This window comes from Aedes albopictus, chromosome 1 (genome assembly GCF_035046485.1).
Source record: "Aedes albopictus strain Foshan chromosome 1, AalbF5, whole genome shotgun sequence".
Classification (NCBI taxonomy): Eukaryota; Metazoa; Arthropoda; class Insecta; order Diptera; family Culicidae; genus Aedes; species Aedes albopictus.
The window spans coordinates 104,675,315-104,698,348 of record NC_085136.1 but is presented as its reverse complement, the minus strand read 5'-3'; the positions used below and the strand labels follow the sequence as shown (position 1 = coordinate 104,698,348).

General features: G+C 44.0%; 2 protein-coding genes across 3 annotated transcripts; both read left to right on the top strand.

Annotated features, from left to right (window-relative positions):
• The first annotated feature begins 430 nt into the window (after positions 1–430).
• On the top strand, positions 431–22,667 carry LOC109409477 (rho GTPase-activating protein gacF). Of its 2 annotated transcripts, none has more exons than XM_062845143.1 (4): positions 431–1,531; positions 19,776–20,519; positions 20,577–21,084; positions 21,157–22,667. In XM_062845143.1, exons 1-4 carry the CDS (start codon positions 854–856, stop codon positions 21,558–21,560), a joined length of 2,334 nt encoding a protein of 777 aa, XP_062701127.1. In that variant the 5' UTR covers positions 431–853; the 3' UTR covers positions 21,561–22,667. The 2 variants fall into 2 exon arrangements, with proteins under 2 accessions (XP_062701127.1, XP_062701126.1); XM_062845142.1 differs by having other exon boundaries at positions 20,577–21,090.
• LOC134285095 (uncharacterized) lies at positions 10,320–18,662 on the top strand. Its single transcript, XM_062845144.1, has 2 exons — positions 10,320–13,207; positions 18,648–18,662. Exon 1 carries the CDS (start codon positions 10,320–10,322, stop codon positions 11,883–11,885), a length of 1,566 nt encoding a protein of 521 aa, XP_062701128.1. The 3' UTR covers positions 11,886–13,207; positions 18,648–18,662.
• Positions 22,668–23,034: the final 367 nt, after the last annotated feature.

Sequence of the window (23,034 nt, the reverse complement as noted above, 5' to 3'; positions counted from 1 at the left end):
TTACCCTAATGGGAAACCAGTGAATCAAAATTCAACCATCGCGCAACAATAATGACAATGTCGCAACCTGTATTTGTTGCGACAAACAAACCTATGCGACATAAGTTTGTCCCAACTTGAAAATAATGGGAATAACATCGTACACCACGAGTTTAGAGATTTTTAAGCCTTGCATTGCAATTTTCGAACGGTAACTTCGAGTCGGTAAACACTGCAACTCTGGTGAAGCTCTATGATCAAACATTTTCGACTTTGGGTTAGTAATAATTAATTATTCACGAGTTGAAAAGTACGCAACAAATTCAGCTTCCATTTTGTCTGCAACAAAAAATTTCGAGATCATGTCATTATCTGTTACCAGTAGGGATAAAGAGTAATCGTCGCACCTTCTTTGTTGCTTGTTTTGTGCCTCATTTGTCTGACAATTCTCTTCACTGGGGAAAACTGTCAAAAAACTCCCAACCTCGACGGAACGGACGCTGTGTTCCATAATGAAAAAGTTTCCAGTGTACGCGTCATTCAATCGTCACGCTGCCGTCACGCACATTCTCCGGGCGCTCCCCCGGCTCGACGGCGCGTTTGTTTTCGTTCACCGAATGCGGCCCTGACTGGCTTGCACCCAAAACGAAACCTGTCAAAAACCGATCGCTGCTCGTCGCAAGCGCTGTCAAAAGGCACAACAAAAATCTACGTTCTTTTGTTTGTTGTCGCGGCTAAAAATCGAGAAAATTTGTTTTAAATTGTGTGGCAATCAGTTCGGAAGCGGTTTGTGTGTGAATTTGCGATCCCTAGGGGGAGTGGGACAGTGAACCGGACGACGCCAGCTCCGGGAACCGTGTGCATTTGGGAAGCGATGAATCCGGTCAGTTTATACATCACAACCTCGCGGCTAGTGTTTCAAAGTGGCTGCGGTGGTGCCGGAGCCGGACCCGGTGGAACGGATTCCGGCGGCACCAGCAATGGCAGTGGCGGTGCCGGTGCCAACAGTAGTGCCTTTGCGGATCTCAACCGTCTGCTGCCGTACTTGAGGAAGAGCTTGAGCTGTGCCGTTTGCTGCCGGCTGCTGATGGAGCCGCACACTCCGGCGGAACTGAACTGCCAGCATCATGTTTGTCGGGGATGCGTCGGCGAGCGGAAGAAGCTGAAACCGTCCTGCGCGGCGTGCAAGGACTATAACCGGTACGTGGAAAACACCCAGCTGCGGATGTTGCTGCAGTGCTACAAAAGCATTTGCGAGTACATCAAGACGAAGCCGTTCTTTGCGGAAATTCGGAAACAGGCGACGGGAAGTACGGCGCTAAATGGAATCTCGGTGACGATGATGGGCGGTGGCGGAGGAGTCGGAAGTGCATCTTTGGCGAATTCCCAGCCAATCAGCGTCCCGAGCAATTTGTTCGAGCTGATCGAGGAGGGGGCGCAGTTCCAGGACAACTACCGGTGCAGTTCCGGGCTGACCAAATCGGCGTACTCGATCCTGCCTTGCATTTATCCGGCGCCTCCGGTGGTGACGACGACCGTGCCGTCCGTAACGGTAAGTGTATTTTTTTATTTTCCAACGCTTGGGCCTTTACTTTCCAGTCGATCATTGGGGTTTCATTATTTATTGTTATTGTAATTGTAATTGTAGTTTATTAATTATATGTAAGCGGGTCTGTGTCATTTGGCATAAAGTCACATGGCATAACGCCGTTTGGCATAAGGTCACTTGGCATAAAGACATTTGGCATAACGGTCATTTGGCATAATGGACACTTGGCATAATAAAGAAGGGTGCATTTCGATTATGCCAAATGTCCATTATGCCAAATGACCGTTATGCCAAATGTCTTTATGCCAAGTGACCTTATGCCAAACGACTTTATGCCAAATGACTTTATGCCAAATGTCCCGCTCCCATGTAAGCTTGGCAGTTATTTTAACTATAAATCAGGTCAAGGAAAAAAAATGTGTATTTCAAGTCCGTGCCTAGATTTGATCCAGTACGATACAAATTCGAGATAGATAGATCACATCATATGACAAACTTTGCAAATCTTTTTTTAAGCAATCAATGGGTAAATTTCTTGAATAACTTTCAAATAAACGATGTATGCCAAATATTGCGTTTATTACCTTGTTACCAGTACTACCTTAAATCTCATTCGGCAACTGTAGACTGCTTAACTGAAAAACATTTTGAGGGGTCTGGTACGTTTGGCATAAGGCCGTTTGGCATAATGCCGTTTGGCATAAAGACGTTTGGCATAAAGGACACTTGGCATAAAGGACATTTGGCATAAAGGACGTTTTGCATAAGAACGAAAAGTATTTTTAAAAAGGATAATACATTAGAATGCATTAATTTTTCTGGTTATAATACATAGACAAGGATGATTTACTGGAAAGAATAATTACCGGAATCCAAATTGCTTGTATCGATAAAGAACAGCCTATACACAAAAGAAGGAATATTCCCCCTCCGGAAAATAATCCAATTCATGAAAGCAAAAGGTTATTTCGAAAATAAGAGATCCAATATAATGCACCACTAACAAGTTTGCCTTCTTGCCACTGAAGGCTGTTCTTTAATTTTTCTCCAGAGGGAAAATATATTTCACATATTCTTTATGTCAAAGGTCCTTTATGCCAAACGTCCTTTATGCCAAATGTCCTTTATGCCAAACGCCCTTATGCCAAACGTACCAGACCCCATTTTGAGTTATCGTTGCTGTCGACCTTTACTAGTCAAAGAATCCCATCGGAATTAAGCCGTTAGTATACGGGGTAAAATATTTGTCCAAAAAGAAACCAATGCTCAAACATCTTGTTTGACTCGATCGAATTTTCAAACAGTGTCAAACAGATGTTGTTTCTTGAGTTCTTTTCTTGTCAAATATTTGACCCTGTACTTCAGGCCTTAGAATGTAAATTCGAATATAGAACATTTTTGGTCGTATGAATATTTAAAAAGTAGTAAACTTTTCTTTTTGTTGATCTACTCAGAAGAAAAGTCCACAGAGTTTGCTACATTTTTGTTTGGAATAAAAGAGTTTTCGAACTTGTACTTCTTTTGAGCATGAGTTTTTACTACATGTTAGTAGTAAGACCTGGCAAAACAAATATTTTTTTCCGAAATGTCGAAGTTCCTATTCGGACTTCCCCAGGAAATCTTACCGAGATTTCTCCCAGAATTTCTATAGGAGTCATTCCTGGGATTTCTGCTAGAGCACCTCCGAGGATTTCTTAAGAAGTTTTTGGCCAATTCTCTGCAGAAGTTTCTCCCGGTATTTCTTTCGAAGTTTCTTCTGTGTTTTCTTCAAGACATTTCCCTTCAGCTTTCCTTTTTTTTTTTTCCTGTTGGGGACATAGTACCACAGCGACCATTAATTTGATCTATTGTGGTGTCATCCTCTTTACTTTTGCCATACTGAAAAGACTCATCACTATGGAGAAATGATCATCCTCACAGCTATTGGCGTGTTTCCCAATCAGGTACTGCATTTCGTATGAAATCCAATACCTGCTTGGGATGAGAGGCCCAGATTTCCCAAGGCTCCATCAAGCCTTTATCAAGGTAACCGCGGCGCTTTTGATAAAGTGCAGCACACTCACACAATAAGTGTTCAGAGCTTTCGCTCTCAAATTTACAGAAACGACATTTGTTATCTTGTAATTTCCCAATTATATTTAGGTAATATTTGCAAGGGCAGTGGCCTGTTACTAGTCCAGTATAAATGCTTAAATCATGTTTGTTCAGGTTCATTAACCTTAATGTTTTAGATGCATCTGGTTCAATAAATCGCTTAGATTGACGACAATCTGTAGTGTTCGACCAGATAAGTTTTATTTTTACTTTTTCTAAATTCTTTAGTTCCATTTTGAGGGCACAAGGAGCTATTCCAAAAAATGGCTCAGGCCCGTTAAATTGAGTAGATGACCCTATTTTTGCTAACTGATCAGCTTTTTCATTTCCTTCTATTCCGCAATGACCAGGAACCCAATACAGGTTAACCTTATTGCGACAGGACAATTGCTGCAGAAGCTCGGTACATTCCCAGACAAGTTTAGATGTGTACACCTTGGACTTCAAAGCATTCAGTGCAGCTTTGCTATCCGAGCAAATACATATATTAGCGTTTTTGTAGCGCCTTTTGAGACAAATGTCAGCACATTCTAAAATGGCGTAAATTTCAGCCTGAAAAACTGTCGGCCAGCTACCTAATGGTAATGAAACGTTGACTCCAGGGCCGAATATTCCAGCCCCTACATTGTTATCTTGTTTCGAACCATCAGTGAAAAAAACTATTGAGCCAGATCGAAAATCCGGTTCTCTGTTTTCCCAATCATGACGGGACACATCAGGAACTCTAAAGAGATGATCAAAAAAATGACGCTTCACTATGAAATCGTCATTCATAGAGAATATTGGACTTACTCTAAAAGTTTTTAATATGCTCATATGTCCTCTTAGGTCACCTGCAGTGGCCATTGAGGACCTTTCGAGTCTCAGAGCACATTTAACAGCGTTCATGTGTATGAAATCGTGTAGTGGTAGAAGATTTAACATAGCGTCTAAGGCTTTAGATGGGGTACTATACATTGCCCCTGTTACTGATGCAGTAGCAAGCCTTTGAAGCTTTGTTAACTTCATTTGCGTGGAAGTTTGTTTGGTTTTTTCCCACCAAACAATAGATGAATAGGTAATAATAGGTTTTACAATGGCAGTATAAATCCATAGTATCATCTGTGGTTTTAGACCCCATTTCTTACCAAAAGTTCTTTTGCAGCCCCAGAAAGCATTTCTTGCTTTTTCTATCTGTTGTTCAATATGTTTGTTCCAACAGAGCTTGCTATCCAATATAATTCCTAGAAATTTTACATCTCTAGATAAAGACAGCTTAACATCTCCTAGTTTTAAATCTAATATGGAGATTTTGCGTCTTTTAGTAAACGGTACAATTGTTGTCTTTATAGGGTTTATATTTAACCCTTCATTTTTACACCACGTTAAAGTAAAATTTAACGCAGCTTGCATTCGATCAGATATAATCTTATCGAATTTACCACGGACAATAATGACAATGTCATCCGCAAATCCAATTACTTCGAATCCTTGATGCTGTAATTTTACAAGAAGATCATCAACAATCAGGGACCAGAGGAGAGGAGAAATTACTCCTCCTTGGGGACAGCCCTGAACAGCTGTTACCTTTACAACTGAATTCCCAAGAAATGCAGATATTTCCCTTCTTGAAAGCATCACTTCAATCCAATCGATTATGTTTTTAGAAAAACCCCTTTGTGTCATGGCTCTTTTCATCGACGCAAAGCTAGCGTTGTCGCACGCGCCTTCTACGTCGAGTACTGCTGCCAAAAGTATTTCTTTATGTTCAAATGTTTTTTTCAATTTTTGTAACTAATGAATGTAGAGCTAATGTAGTCGATTTGCCAGTCTGATAGGCAAATTGAGCTCCATTTAATGGTTTATCTTTAAGTACGTTCGATTTAATGTACTCATCTATAAGTTTTTCCATTAGTTTTAGGAAAATCGATGTAAGACTTATTGGCCTATATGATTTCGGCGACATTTTATCTTTTTTATTAATCTTTGGTATAAATACTACTCGAACTTGTCTCCACTTAGATGGAATGAACTTCAGTAGAAAACTAGATTTGAACAGCGTTATCAAACTTGGAATAATTTTTACCTTGCACTTTTGTAAATGCACAGGTAAAACTCCATCTAAACCTGGTGTTTTAAATGGATCAAAAGAGTCTAATGCCCATTCGATCTTTGAGTAAGTAAAAATGTAGTTTGCCACATCAGTAGCTTCTATATTGGACATTTCCGATCCATTATTTAAACGATCACAACTGATATCTTGATCCTTGTTCTGATCAGAGGTAAAAGGAATAGATCCTGGAAAATGAGTTTCCATCATTAATTCCAAAGTTTCTTGAGTATTTACAGTAAAAGACCCGTTCGTCCTTTTTAGCGTTCCGAGACCATTAGCATGATCTTTCGAGAGTACTTTTTGAAGTCTTGCAGTTTCAGGGGCACTTTCTATGCCTTCGCACATGTGTCTCCAATTTTTCCACTTGGATCTTCTTATTTCTCTATTATAATTAGTTAAGGCCTCTCTGTAGGGAGACCAGTTCAATGTAAGTTTAGCTCGATTAAACTGTTTACGAGCATATTTTCTTAGTTTTTCCAATCTTTGATTCCACCAGGGAACATCTCTGCTACTGGAGCGTTCCTTTGATGGACAGCTTTCATTGTAAGCATCTATAATTGCAGTAGTTAAGCAGTCAGCTGCCTTTTCAAGTTCAATGCTTGTGACTATAGTATCAGAAATGAGTTCACTCTGGTTTAGTATTCGGGCATATTGCTCCCAATTTGTTTTCTGAGGATCTCTATAAGTTTCCCTTAGTATTTCCTTTGAACCAAGTTCAAACAGAATTTGTCTATGATCTGACAATGAAATTTCGTCAGATACCTGCCAATTTTCTATACTACTAGATAGAACTGAATTACAAAGAGTTAAGTCCAGCACTTCTTCTCTTATAGCATTGACAAATGTAGGAGAATTACCCCTATTGCATATATCGATATCGTTTTGAGTTATGAAATCAAAAAGAGACTCACCTCTGCTGTTGATTCCGGTGCTACTCCATACAGTATGGTGGGCATTAGCATCGCATCCGATGATATACCCTTTATTTTGGTTTCTGCAATGGGACACAAATGCTGCAACTTCTGGAGGAGGTACTTCTTCAACATCGCCAGGAAAATACGCAGACGCCACAAATACTTGTGTTTTTCCTTTCGCGGTTGGCACCTCTAATGAAATTGCAGCAATGTCCCTTCCGATGAATTCTGTAATAGGTGTAAATTTAGCGTTACAGTTTATTAGAATTGCAGCTCTTGGTGCATGCTGAGTATCATCATAAACCAACTTACATCCTGTAGTGTGTATTCCTAAAATCTTACGGTTCCTTGTCCATGGTTCTTGTAATAGTGCCACGTCCAGTTTGCCTTTGATAAATGTTTTGCTCAATATTGCTGAAGCTGCCTTAGCGTGATGAAGGTTTTGTTGTATGAACTTTATGCTTCTTTTGGCCACTTTATCGGAATTCTTTCACCATTTTGATTACATTTAGGCAGTTTTATCCGCCTTTAACTTATACTGTTGCTTGTGGGACTGTATTTGGCGATATGCCAAGCGATCATTACTTCCCTTCTTTCGCAACTCTGAATTTTTATCGCTTTCTTCTCCAGCGTTCGAAGTGCTCGGGCTATCATTCTTTTTCCCTTCTAACTCCTCATTTGCGGCTTTGCTATTTCCTTCCGTTTGACCAGATTCTGTCATTTCGGCGCCAACAGCATTTTTACTGATTTCCGAATCCTGTCTGGGATGTTCATCATCCCTTGATATTTCTTCACCAGCACCTCTTGTTTCCTCATTCTGGTCGCCCTCAGTGCCTTCTGTCTTTGGGTTTCTTTTCCTTATGTAGGCCACTCCAAATTTGTAGTCGATTGTATACTTACAGTCTTCCAGAGACTTCAAGGAAACAGCATCAACAGTGAACACTAGTTCCACGTGATGCTGTTTAACCGTGTATCTCTGGATAACTCGCCAAGTATCGACTACTAGGCCTTCGTTTTGGCTTTCCACCAAGGCAAGAATTTCCTCGTTGGAGTCTACGTGGAAAAAATCCCACTAAAATTTCAGGCCTGGGTATGTCCTTTTCATCAAGTGCAATAAGGCCCGCGTTCTCCCATGGTTTAATACTAGGGATTTTAGCCTTCAACCAATCGACTGTGTCTTGGTTTTTGCACACAATAATCATATGCCCAGGTCTGAACAAACAGTTACCGAACTTAGGCTTGATCCGTTCCTTTCGTTGCTCAGCAACCTTCTTCAGAATTTCATTCTGAGTCACAATTAGTTGTTGTGTAGTGAGTTCAGTATTGGGAAAGCCTTCCGGCAAAACACCAATTCTAATGCAGCTCGCTACTTCCGAATATAGCGGTTTGTGAGGCCCACTGTTTCCAGCAGCCTCTTTAGAATTAGTCAGTGCCCCACCTTTTCTAGCTTGTACTAGCCTGTTTTGAACCGAGGACCTAGCTTCAGAAGTCTGTCCTCTATCAAAATGACGAGCAAGCCGTTTCGGTGGATTAGTATCACTGGAAACTGATTCGCTTAGGTCGGCATTTCTGCGACGCTTTGCTGGATCAGTTTGCAAAACGCGGAATGGTTTTTCCGCTAATACGCGAGCTTCATCACGACTATGTCCGTGATCTACCAGGTACTTGAACCTCTTCTTAGCAGCCCCATTAAGACGCTTCCGCTTGTTTTCGTTTTCATCAACAGCAGGGGATGGCAGCTTTTTATCACCATTATTACCAGAATTGTTAATACCAATGGCATCTGTGGCAGAATCATTGAGCTTCTTTTCCACCGTAGTATTTTGGGTAGTTTCCATTGCACATCCCATAGTAGCCGATGATGATAGAAGAGTGACATTAATCCCATCATCATAATCATCATCGTCGACATACATGTCTTCACGATCCGGCGTATTTAAAATAGACGAGGAACAAGAATTGATCTCCTCTAAAGAACTGCTTTTTAATTGATCTTCGACAAAGTCAATTTCTCTATGCATATCCATTATGCTTAGTATTCGAGCTCTGTAACAATAAGCGAAAAGTACGTTTTTCAGTCATGACACTAGCGCTAACATAACAGGAAAAAATATACATGAATTACAGGAAAATATGTACAACAATTGAACAAAAAAAAAACAAATGGAAATAAATTCAAGAAAACAAGAATCAAATATTACTAATAGATGTTATAAGTCAAGAGAAAAAGAACAGAAGCAAGCAAATAGTTAAAAAAAATATATGGATAAAGAAAAATAATTAATACATAGACATTAGAGAAAGAAAAAAGAAAACTAATTTATATAAACCAAATATGTATACAGATATAATATGTGCACAATTAATTCTTTCAGTGTTTCAATTCCAAGAAAAATAAAAACTTGATACAGCTTTTTGTTACAATTGATAATGATTTAGGTTCCTACTGCATACCATCCTTTTTTCCCTTGTCAATTAAACAGACTTTGGGACCATAGCAGTGATAGTAATGCAGCAGCACTAGGTAAGTATATGAGCGTTCGATAGTGTTTAATATCACTACTGCAAAAAAAAATATATGGAGAGCATAAAATAAGCACTTCATGAATATTTCCGAACAGAACGTAAGTTATGCAGGACCACACACACTCTATAAACACAAACTTGCGTGCAAGGCGGGATTAAATTTCAGCCTCTCTCATCAATTTCTTTTGTTCGTACTAGCACAGTACTTTACGAAGCACTTTCACCGGCACTAATAAACCATTAATTATAGCAATTAAATGGCATGCTGTTACCTTACTGCACTTGTATCACTTAATGCACCAATTTATCTCACTGCTAAGCTATCACACGCGAATTTTAGATCGGTTAGCACTAGAAAAACAGTAGAAGTAACGGGGGCGATATGAGCCTAAGCGCAGTAAGTGAGCAGGGTTGCCAGAAACTCTTTAGCTTTCCTTTAGCCAAGTTATTTCCTAAAAGTTCTCGAGGGATTTTTTTTAATGTTCCACTTGAGGTTTCTGTTGGAGTTCCTGTCGGTTCTCTCAGAAGATTTCTTCCGATGTTTGTCCTGGAATGTGTCTTAGAGTTTTTCGGACTTTCTTCTAAGATTGTCTCCGCGTTGCCTTTAAGGATTTCTGCAGAAGCTTTTGCTGATATTTCTCATGGAGTTGTTTACAAGATTTCTTGCATTGACGCTCTTGAGATTTTCTCTGGGTTATCCCCAGAACTCTTCCCGGAAGATTTCTTGAATCCTGGAATTTTTGCTCCCAGAATTCAGCAGGGATTTTTACAGTTTTTTTTTGTATTGGGAATATCGGATTGATTGATTTATCTTTATTTAAGAGACTTTCAGGGAATATCGGAAGAAATCCGCGTACAATCTTGCGAAAAACTTTGTTCCGGCATCGTAGCGCCCCTCGTACGAATGCCGTATTATTTTCTGCAGTGTTTACTATTGTTAATTTATTATTTCCACTGGGACTAAAAAAGCGCGGCAACCCGCTAGAAAGAAAAAAAGTTAATTTAGTTTTGTAGTTCGTCATCAACGCAATAAAACGTTTTTGTATAGCTTTTTTGAAGTCGCGTGTGAGTTTTTATTCCCGGAAAATCCGCAGTCCAAGGCCGAAATCAATTGGAATCCTACAGTCCATTCCATGTCGAAACATTTGGATCTTCGTTCCGAATAATGTTGGACCTGCGAAGGCTAATTACCCGCCGGAACGCCCTGATGATTCAGGTGCGTGGAGAGCTTTCAGTCGCAGACTCTGTCAAGGAGCGGAGTCTCTCCTTAAGTGAGGTTAGGGATCGACTGAACCAGCTGAAGGAACTTGCTGCTAGCTTTCGGGAGACACAAGGATCGATCGAGGATAAACAGGAGAACCCCGATGCCATCGCATCCGTCCACAACGTACGCGAGGAGTTCTTCGGTATGTTCTACCGTGCCAAGGACGTTTTCGAAGGCTACTTGGACGAATTCGACGTGGGATCATCGATTAGCCAGCGAACAGCGGTCGAATCGAGCGACTGGAAAGAGGCATTGCATCTGCTCATCGAGACGCAGCGGAAGCTGCTGCTGGATCAAGCAAGGAACACGAAAACCGTCGAAAATCTTGCACAGCTCTCGAATAGTGCCCCTCTCGATGGAAGTCAGATGCCGAATTCGTTACCGCAGCTCGCCGTTCGATTGCCTGCCATCAACATTCAACCGTTTAGTGGTGAACGTAAACAGTGGATGACGTTTAAGGATATTTACGTTTCAACGATCCACAACCGAGCCGACATTTCGGATGCGCTGAAGATGCAGTATCTTTTTTCGTACCTCGAGGGAGATGCCAAGAGATTAGTCAGCAAATTTGCTATCCCAGGCGCAAATTATCAAAATGCGTGGGGCACCTTGATTGCCCACTTCGACAAGAAGCGCTACACCGTATTTTCGTTGGTTCATGAGTTCCTGGCTCAATCTCCGGTAACCCAAGCTACTCCACAGTCACTAGGCAGGCTGGTAACAACGTCCGACGAGATCATCCAACAGTTGGACGCGTTGGGAAACGACTTTACCGGCCGGGATTCGTGGCTGATTCATCTTATCCTGGAGAAACTGAACAAGGAGACGCGAGCAAGCTGGTCACAGGAAGTTGTCGACACCGAAAATCCCACCTTCGAAGATTTGTTGGAGTTCCTCAAGAAGCGTTGTGAGGTGCTGGAAACGTGTTCGGCATTTTCGAAGAAACCAGTGAATGAACCGAAGAAAGAAGCGGCCAAGCCGGTAGCAGAGAAGCTGAAGATGCTGCATACAACAGTGGACAAAAAGTGCGCGAAGTGCTCTAGTGAGCACAATACGTATCAGTGCGAAGACTTTAAAAATATGAGTGTGAAGGACAGGCGAGAATTAGTGCAAAAGGCCAAACTCTGTTTTAACTGCCTACGACCCTCACATTCTGTGAAATCGTGCTCGTCGAAAACGGTATGCCGCAATAGTGAGTGTAAACAGCGCCACCACACGCTGCTGTGTCCGATGGTGAAGAAGCCTGATCAAGTGGTGGCGAAGAAACAGGAAGAAGATCAGTCGCCGGAAGTACCTGCAAAGGAAGAAGGTGTCGTCGTTGCGTTGACAGCCGGAATGGAACAAGGCGACAAGAAATCCATTTCGTTGTTACCTACGGCGGTAGTGAAAGTGCAGCAGGCGGATGGTGGATTCAGTTCGGCAAGGGTGCTGATCGATGCTGGGTCGCAGGCATCACTACCCAACTAACATTTTCAGCGCTATAAGCTTCAGTCATTTGATTTCTGTTGTGTAACCATCGAATAAAAGCAGTCAACGCCTAGGTCAACGCTGAATAAAAGGAAAGCTAGTCAAATATAAATCATAAGCTAATACACGACTGCAAAACAAGCACCATACAGCTACCAAACTCGGTTTTCAGAAATCCATTGCTTGTCACTGCGGCTGCCTTTACTCCACCCTATTCCAACTCCGGGAAATTTCCCGGAAGATGTAAAAACTTGAACACATCGAATAGGAGTCCCCACTAACAAAACAGCTGCTACTATACAGTACAATTCATTATACTGACAAATCCCCAAACCAGCAGCGCTTTAAAGGCCGTTATACGATTTCATTACGGCTAGAAACTGTAATAAAGAAACTGTTGGTTTACCAACACGGCTTGTCGGATATAAACATTATTGTCAAAACAAACTTTAAGCGGGATATATAGCTACTACACAAATTCTTTACAGCTATCCATGTATGTGCTGTGAAATTATTTGGGTTGCTTTTATTGCACTTTAATTCAATGCCGGAAGATTTGCCGGAAGATGTGCAAATCGAGTAAGAGTCCCATCCACTACAACAGCTGCTTTTATACAGTATGTTTTGTAATGTTGCCAAAATACAAAACAGCAGCGCTTCGTAGCCGTTTAAAGAACACTCTTTCAGCTAGAAGCTGTGAAGAAGAATCTGTTGGCGCAACCACACAGCTTGTTCAATGTAAACATTATTGCGTTTGACGTTTCACAAGCTTTTACAGCAAGATGAAGTTGGGTAAGGTTTCTTGTGGCACAATTATGAAGCCTTGTCTGGAGTAAAACAAAACGGGCTATTTTCTATGTTATTTATATATAGAAGTGTGGCAGCGAGGACATCATCGGGACCAGTGGATACGGAGATCGGGAGTTCGATTCCAAGTAGCGGCAAGTACTTTAATTATTCAATTTTAAAAGTGATAATTCCAGTTCCACATGTATTGCGTCACGGTATCCATAACCTAATTATATTTAATCGTTTAGTTTGGGGATGCCGTAAAACTATTATTTAACAACTGCGAAAAGGCTGAAAAAGCGCCTTCTCAAGATGTTATTCAGTTAGTGGTTACATAGGAGCCGAGAAAAGAGCTATGACTAGGTGGCATAGAAGCTGATCGCACAGCATGTACAAGCTGATTAAGTTCGCCAGATTCATTGGTATAGGGCTTGCATAGAAGCTTCCATCCATATGTACAACACAGTAACTCAGCATCAAGCCGTATTAAGGACGCTTTGTTGACGTTTACATTCACAATAAATGTTAGTTGGGTAGTGACCGAAGCCTGTGTCCGGAAGCTGAAACTGCCGCGACGTAACGGAAAACTCGTGGTCAACGGACTTGGCCAGCAGGAAGTGGGAACAACACGTGGTTTGGTTACCATTCGTCTTGCATCACGGTTCAACGACGTCGTAATCTTGACCACCGAGGCTTACGTGCTTGGGAAACTCACCACCACAATACCATCCCAACGATTCAACCCTGCCAATTTGAAGCTTTTGGATGACTTGGGAGATCTTGCCGACCCGGAGTTCAACCGACCGGGTGCTATAGATATCATCCTAGGTGCAGACGTTTTTCTTGCTCTTCTGGAAGGGGGACAAGTCAAGAACGAAAGCGGCCAAACGGTGGCCCAACGGACAATCTTCAGGTGGATCGTCGCCGGACATTACGATGCGTCGGAAGTTATCCCCAACAACCACGCCGTCGTCAATCTGCATGTTGACATCGATCTTAATCGAACCTTGCAGAAGTTTTGGGAGCAGGAGGAGATTTCCAAAGCATCACCGCTTACTCCTTCTGAGCAGCAGGTCACTGAACACTTCAGTTCGACTCTGCAACGGGACGAAACAGGACGCTTCATTGTCAGACTACCCCTTGATGATTCGAAGCCAGCGCTCGGTGATTCCCTCGCCGTAGCCACGAAGCGGATGCCATCCATCGAGCGACGATTCCAACTGGATCCCGAGTTCAAGCGCCAGTACACTTCTTTCATGCACGAGTATCTGGAACTTGGCCACATGGAAGAAGTTCCGGCCGAGCAGATACCAAAGGATAGCAACGAGTGCTATTATCTGCCACACCATGCGGTGATCAAATCCGATAGTTTGACCACCAAGCTACGCGTCGTATTTGACGCTTCTTGTGCGTCATCGTTAGGGGTCTCACTGAACGACAAGCTGCTAGCTGGACCCAACAACAACGCTGATCTCTTCGCTGTAGCATTGCGGTTCCACCAACCTCTGTCCAGACCAGACCAGCCTCTGAAGCATTACCGACTCTGTACTGTTACCTACGGTACGAAGACAGCGCCATATTTGGCAATCGAATCCATGAGGGAAGCAGCCAAACCATTTGAAGCAGTTTATCCTAAAGCGGTTGAAGCAATCAAGTTCGATTTCTACGTCGATGATTTCTTGTCAGGCGCCGATGACGAGGAGGAAGCAAGTCAGCTGAAGGAGCAGGTGGCCGAAATCCTTTCGTCAGCGGATTTTGAATTACGCAAGTGGTCGTGAAACAACGAAAACCTTCTGCCATGTAACGACATGACGGAGCTTCACCCGTTCCAGTGAAAATGTTGAACGACAGCGAAACAGTGAAGGCCCTCGGTATTGTCCTCCATTGGTTGGCGTCCCATCCTCGTAAATGGAAAACTTTCGTGGCCAATAGAACTGCTGCCATACTGGAATACTTGCCGCGAAGCTGCTGGCGCCACGTTTCTAGCAAGGAAAACCCCGCTGATTTGGCATCACGCGGTCTAACGCCGACCGAGTTTGTTGGCAATCGGCTGTGGTTCCAAGGTGCACCGCAACTGAACACCAAATGTTCCAGCTTCTTCGTCCTAGTTCGTTTGTTGGCTTGTGTGCAACGTGCCATCCACAACTTCAAATCCTATGTACGCAATCAAGCCATCGACGATCGACGCACTGGTGAAGCTACACCGGATGAACTGCATCGAGCCAAGACTAAACTTCTGCAAGCAGCACAGCACGACGAGTATGGTCAAGAGGTAGAACTTCTACGGAAGGGTAAGTCTTTGCAATCCAAACACATTCTTTCTCCGTTGCATCCCTTTTTGGACACTCCATCATTTTACCACCAAGGCGAGACCTACGTGCTGGGTCGGCTCTTCTGACATCAACACTACGCCAACAGTACTGGGTAATTGGCTGCCAAACGGTCGTTCGCAAGGTAGTACAAGGCTGCACACGATGCGTACGTCTCAAGGGGAAAACGGCTGGTCAGCTGATGGGCAACCTACCGCCGGCTAGAGTGCTGGCCACACGAACATTTTCACATGTTGGCGTGGACTATGCTGGCCCCGTTATGCTGAAGGCCGCGTGCGTTCGAGGAGTGAAAACCACAAAAGGATACCTCGCGGTATTTGTGTGCCTATCGACCCGTGCGATCCACCTGGAAGTGGCAAGTGACCTTTCATCCGATACTTGGAGCTTGGAGCTCTGAAGCGATTCATATCACGCCGTGGTTATCCTGTGGAGATCCGATCGGACAACGGGGCCAACTTCGTTGGTGCCGATCGTAAACTACGAGAGTTCATGGAGCAAATCCTGGTCAACAGCAAGGACGCAATCTGTCGAACCTAGGAATCAGCTGGGTTTTCAATCCCCCTTCGGCGCCGCACATGGGCGGTATTTGGGAGGCCGCAGTGCGTAGTGTGAAGAAGCATCTCGTGGCTGAACTTGGAAAATCGGCCATCACGTTCGAGCATTTGTCCACACTGTTGTGCCAAATTGAGTCGTGCTTCAGCGATCCCGACAGTGCTGAGGCCTTGACGCCAGGTCATTTTTTGATCGGCCAGCCCATCAACTTGGTTCCTGAGCCCAGCATGAAGCATTTGCCAGCCAACCGATTGGACCAATGGCAAGAGATTCAGCAGCAAACTGAACGTGTGTGGAATAGATGGAAGGACGAATATCTTGCAAGTCTTCAACCTCGCAGCAAGTGGCGTACTGCTCAACCCAATCTCGACGTAGGCCAATTGGCGTTGATGAAGAATGATAACGCAGTGGGAACTATCACGCATGGAGAAGGTTCATCCAGACTCTTCGGGAACCGTTCGAGTGGTTACATTGCGCCGAGGTTCAACTGTATACCAGATACCGATTCATAAGCTTTGTGTACTTCCGTCTGATTGATGCCCCTTCGTGGCCTCAAAGCGAGGAGGACGTTCCGGCATCGTAGCGCCCCTCGTACGAATGCCGTATTATTTTCTGCAGTGTTTACTATTGTTAGTTTATTATTTCCACTGGGACTAAAAAAGCGCGGCAACCCGCTAGAAAGAAAAGAATTAGTTTAGTTTTGTAGTTCGTCATCAACGCAATAAACGTTTTGTATCGCTTTTCCGAAGTCGCGTGTGAGTTTTTATTTCCGGAAAATCTGAAGTCCATGGCCGAAATCAATTGGAATCCTACAGTTCATTCCATGTCGAAACAGGACACAACTCCGGACAATCTTGTCAAGAGTGTTGTTACAAGGTTCATATCTGTTTTTTTTTTTAATTTGCGCCATGTTAGTCGAAGGTTCAGATACGTTACCAAACTTCAGCGATTAGAAAACCACTGGGCTGCAATCAAATCTACAGCTAAACATGGCGTGACCCAAGTCATAGATGATGACGTCACGGAACTTAGGAGATGGCTGAAGGGTTCAAAAGACTCAGTGGGCGGCCATCGTCCACTTTGAAACAGGCGAGCGTGTAGATCGGATGTGCTAACTAAAGTAATTGTGGAGTGTTCGAAACAGTTGATTGTGCCAGAAGTGAGGTGTGCGAGGGTGTCCATTCAAATTCAGTTTTCTGATTCCCGGATTTTTCCCGGGTATGGACGCAAATTATCGTTCTAGTAAGATAGAACTTATAGCATTTTTATACACAGTTTCAATTTGGTCTATAAGATAATATGAATATTAATGATTTCCTGACTTGAAAAAATAAGATTTAAAAAATTGAAGAGTAAGTTATACAATCACCAACGTTGATTTCCCTTCCTTACATGAAATTTAGGATGGAAGTCGGTGGAAATGGTCCTTCTATAACAAGGAAATGGCACTTTGATGAAAATATTATGCTATCATCGATAAACTTTATTTTGCTTACAGCGTTTTTTAACGTTCCAAGTCCAAGACCCCATACGAAATGTATGGAAAAATCGTTTATCAAACCTGGATGAAAACTAACAGTACAAAACCAAGCCTAAAAGGTTCGGTGGAAAAATATCGGAACATTTTTGGTGGACTACCGGGTCATGTATCATTTAATTGCTACATTTTGTGAAAATTTCCATGAAAAATTTCGTTCTGCTTCTATAGTCATTTTGAGCAATGTGCTTGCTGAATCCAAAATTTTCTACGAATTTTATAGAGAATTCTTTGGATTTTTCTCCAGTAATATCTCGTGGGCATTCAAAACTTACAAAAGTTACACGTACAACTTCTTTCGAAAAAGCTGTGTTTGTCTAATATTGCCGTGAAATATCAGGGATTACTACTACGGATACTCTACCGAGGATTCGAGTAATTGAAGCATTTTTTCGGTAAATTTTTAAACATTTCTTCACAGATTCCGATGAAGACTTTTCTGTGGAGTATGGTAATGTACTCAGGAAATCTTTTAGAAATTTCTTAGGGGATACCATAAAAGAGCCTTTCAGGAGTTTTGCTTGGCTGTCTACCATACGCTTTTTTAATTTTGTAAATTTTCTGTGTTGCACTCATTTTTTATATTTTTGTTTAAATTTTGCCTAAAGTTCCTCCAAAACTCTATACAGAAGCGGATTCAGGCATGTTTCTCCTTTACTTCTGCCAAAGCGATCAAATATAAGGGATCTGACAGAAATCATATAGAGTTCCACTAAGAATGTCACCAGAATTCCTCCATGGACTAACACATTTTTTTTCAAACGTGAAGATCACTTAACCGAGAGTAACATCTGCAGGTTTAGCTAGTTCTCCAGGAATTTTGAAAGGCCCTTTTGGACTTTTTTCGCTAGAATCCTGCTGTCAGGATTTTCCAAGCAAGACTCAGAAAGTCCTTTCGGAAATCTGAAATTTTTGCCAAAGAAGTTTTCAGATTTTTTTACATGAATTGATCGAAATCCAGCAGATACTACAAAAATTCCCGAGAGGCTGCCTGTCTAAAAAAAAATAGTCAGCCAGCAACTCTGTTAGCGTTGCTATCATACTATTCAAGGCTTTTACTTGTTGTTGTTTTCTTGTGTTTACTTTACAGACACCATAAAGATTTTTCCCGGTGCCTTTTTCGATTTCCCGTGTATTTCCCGTATTTTTCCCGGTGTTTTCGTATTCCCGGGTTTTTTCCCGGTTTTCCCGTGTTTCCCGGATGGATGGACACCCTGTGTGCCAGAGTTAACCAGCATTCGGGTAACTAAGCCCTCGAAAATCCTGATGGATCTTAACTGACCCTGGAATGTCCTTCAATAGGACCTTTTTTCGGTTTCTTTAAAAACCAGCCTTCCGATTGGTGTGTCCGAGTACCGCCAGTGCACGCAACGGTTTGGGTTTCCGTAAGGTGCCCAAATCTAAAAGTAACGGATTACCATTGGTCCTCTGGCTTCGGCCTTAACCACCAAGGAGGACAAAGCTCTCGGGCAAAAGCCCTAAATCTCAAGGAGAGATTCCCTTCTCGGACCGACAAAGGGCGGCCTTGTCGTCGTCGACCGACTAAGCTTGAAGGAAGCGCCTGTAGTCCGGAACCATCTCCACACACCGCCATTCCAGTCATTCTCCGAGCGCCATTGTACGTTCCAGACGTCGCAGATCGTCGGCAGCTGTTCCACCATCTTGCCACAGGACGGCATCGAGTCCAGCCAGCCATCGCTGGAACAGAGGTCCCGCCGCGAGCGCTCGCAGGTTTGCAGTCAGCTAAGGTACGTGCCGTGTTCCAGTGACAGACTACAGAACAACAGAAACAGACAACTGAATACACCGTAATTTCAAACAGCTTTAGTGTAGTTAATTTGAATCTTTGAGCGCCCTAAAACATCCGCGAAGCCCCTCCGGTTGCCCGGTAGCGCGCCGACCCTGTGACTACGTCCGAGTCTCGCGCTGCTGAGTTGTTGTCGGGCAGAACATTAGTTTCAAGAGGATGTGTTGTGTAGGGATGAGTTTGGCTGGAACGCCGTTTCAACGGCTATCACCCATATCGTTTGGGAGCTACAGAGGAGGTGGCGCGTTTACTCAGAGAATGGCTAGTTCAGATGCGGTACAAGAGGTGGTCCAGGGCTTCGTAGGTCATACCGGTGCCCTGCGGTCGAGATCGATCCTTACAGCGATTAAGTGGTCGCGGAGAGGACCGGTAGCGGTGCTGTCGTGGCGTCGCTCTACTGGGTTGGATCCGATCCCGCGGTTAGTCAGGGACAACCTTCTGGTGCATCTGATAGGGCCTGAAGGGTAGTGTTACCCTTCCTTTCCGGGCAGGTCAGATCGGGTTGCACGTGGGCATCGCGGGGTTGATGCAGGACCGCTCGGGAAACTGGCAGCAGCTAACCTTGAGGGTGCGATGTGCACTAGCCCCTCTCTGAAGCAATACCTTCTTGGTGGTTCCGGACTCCGGAGAGACGTAGGTTGTGGCGACCATAGGAATGTGTTTAGTGGGTCCAGGAGAGAGTAGTCCTTGCTTTTACTATTGTAGTAGAAGACGGCCTCAGCCCCACACTACCCTAGCCATGTTATAAGGGTGTATGTTTGCAGATTTTACCCCTGAGGATTAGAAGAAAAAAAAACTGTCATGAATGTTTATGAACATTTCCGTTTCCACAGTCAAAACTTTAACTTTTTCGTTTTCCGTTTCTTCCCAAACAGCCCTCATCAGTGGGCGGTCAGCTACCGAGCCAGCAACTATCCGTGCCCTCCAGCGGAATCGGCTCCCAAGTGCAAGCCAAAGTTCATCAGACGACGTCGACGCCGATCGGACCCACTGCCGGCGGACCGATCACCATCCTGGACAAACAGCAGCACCATCATCCGAATCCCAGCCGGCAGCCTCATCAACTTCATCAGCAGCAACCGCCTCAACAACAACACAAGGAAATCAAATTTCGTTCGGCACCGATCAAAACCGTATCGAATGGATCGACCATGTACTCGGTGCTGTACGCGGGGAATGGCAATAAGATCACGATCAAGCGGAAAATGGACCCACCGCACATCCAGCGGAAGGCCACGATCCACACGCTGGACAAAGAAGGCCAGATCAAGCTGGCCAAGACCCTGGCGGACAATTCGGCCGCCATGAGTGGCTTCAAGATGCCTCAGACGACCACCGGCGGATTGACCACCGTGCAAGGAGGACACAACGTGACGGTTGTCAATGCCGGAACCGCTGGGGCCACTTCTAGCGCAACGATCAATACCGGAGCGGCAATGAGCAAACAGACGGCCAAACAGTTGCTCAAACGGAGAGGCTGCCGGTGTGGGAACGCCACGGCCACCCCCGGGAAGCTGACGTGCTGTGGCCAGCGGTGTCCCTGTTATGTCGATTCCAAGTCCTGCGTCGACTGCAAGTGCCGAGGCTGTCGGAATCCTCACCGGGCCGATGGCATGAAGGTATGTTTCAAAAGTTATTAGTTTGTACATATCGACTAAATTTGATTTGTCTTTTAGGTTCGACCGCACATTCCCGAGCTACAGAATCTGGAAATCAATCTCCATAATCCGAACGAGGAGGAAGCTCTCACCACGGCCACAACGACTGTCCTGGCTCCTCAGCAGACCGTAAGTTCCATGGGCACCAACAGCGTAACGTCACACATAAGCGTCCTTGGCCCACAGAGTTCACTTGCTGCCAGTACGAGCGTTAGTCAGCCGCTGCCGAATCATAGCCTGGGCCAAACGATCAGCACCGGAGGCAAAGGGTTGACCCAGATCAGTCATCTGCCGGGAGGTTCGACACTCAAAATCACACCCACATCGATAGCTAATGTGTTGAGCAGTACAAATCAACTGATAGCCGGCCCGGACGGGATGGACATGGTTCCCAGTGGGGGCCTACTAGATTCCAACGGGTTCAGCTACATAACGCAGGCCAGCTTGGATACGGGGACGGGCGTGGGGGTGGGACCCGGACCGACCACCACCCAGTACAATGTGTCCAACGGAGGGACAATACACGGTAAGAGTATGTTTTATTTTTAGTTTTTGGTATCTTGGCTGCGATTTTATTCACACACTAACCTTTCTGTAGTGGTCGGCATCTACGCGACGCATCTCGGCGACGTGTCTAACATGATTCGGACGGACACCGGCCTCAACAGTCTACTGACCCACAAACCACCGGACGCGCTGCTGACGCAAAGTTCGCTAAACCCTCTGAGCATGTCGACCCCCTCGAGCCTGCTAGGCCACGCCCTCTTCAACCCATCGACGACGGCGGCCATGTCCACGAGTGGCGTGTCCAACATCCTGAGCAACAGTGCGGTGACCGGAATGCACAGTTCGATCTCGCACGGACTGGAGCAGCAACTGGCCGGCATGGGCGACGGAACCGGAATCGACATCGGCGACCAGTTGGACCTCGGCGGAACGAATCTGATCACCATCGACGGAACGCTGGACGATCGGTTGCATCACACGGACGATGTCGTCTAAGGTGGTAAATTGTAGACTTTTATTTCGATTAGTTCGTAAACGGAATATTTGTTTTGTTCGTGGAGCACTCACTCTTCCAAATTGCTCCCCGTTCAGCGACGAATAATATGTGCATTGATTATTGTCCCGTCCCAGGGACAGCCCTCCCCATAAGCAGAACCTTACGCGTGTCGTATATTTCCTTCACAAAATGGTCCGTCATCCACTTTTCCTTCGAGTTGTGTAGGAATGGGAGTTCCTCATTTGGCATAAAATGGTCGTTCGGAATATTAGCCATCATGATATGCCAAACAACATTATGCCTGAGGGGGTACTCCCGTAGGAATAATGCTTTATTAGGTTTCGTGCTCGCTATTTTGTCGATATATGTAATTATTATAGTTCTACGCGTAAAAGCAAACACACAAACATGGTAGTTTGGTAGACTTTTTTGTACTATTACGATTACTCTCATACATGTGTAGCAAACAACAGGAAACAACAATGGAACAAAACGAGCAGCAGTGTTCTAAAGATTGACTGAGTGGTTTTGCGCTGGAACTGTGCTACTGCTTGACGAAGGGGTTCGAATTCATTTTGAATTCAAAGACTTCTTGAAGCATCAGCGAAAAACTACTCACTCCTATTAATAGCTAAGTAGCAAGCAAAACCCCCCAAAAAGTCAATCGTCGCATCGTGCCGGGTCCTGGATCTTTCGTTCCCTGGGCAATACGACGAACGGCATCGCCATCGGCGCCGCCCGTCTTCAGTAGTGAGATGTTCGATTTTAAGTAACCCCCAAACCCTTTCCCCCACAGGCAGGAGATTCCTCTAATAACTAATTGACAAAATCCGTTTTTCCTACTTGTTTTTACTGGTAAATGTGGAAAATTGCAGCTTGAACCGTCGTCGTCGTCGATATCTTTGCGCGGATGAATGCCACACAGTCGTCGAGTTTCGGCGACTTTCTTGTTTTCGTACTGATGATTGAATGGTTAGAATAGCGCATGTAACCTACTGATTTAGCAGAAATTTGAACCGGTGGGTTCGAGAGTTTGTTCATACCGCCGTGCGTGAGTGAATGGTAAAAGCAGTATATATTTCAATAAACTATTTTTTGTCAATGTATTTGCACTAGATTACTATGAACGAAATCCTTGCCATTCTGCCTCAGTCATGTTTGGTTCCAGTAAGTGTTCTTTTGCCAACTTCATTAATCCCTGTCTGTCATTTTATTATGTACAATACCAACTGCCACAACATGGCAAAGGTTAATTTTGAATCCCAATTTGACTACCAATATAAGATTCTCCTGATAAAGACTTTTTATTCTGAAAGTGCTCCGCCAGATCGTCTCCTGTCGTTTATCATTAACAGTCAATGAGGTACCTATCGAGCACATAATTAAGCATTACGGAGATCTACAACACGTCTCTGATCCAAATTTCAAAAGAAAGGTCTTACAGGTCTTCTAGGTATTTGCAGCAAATTGATT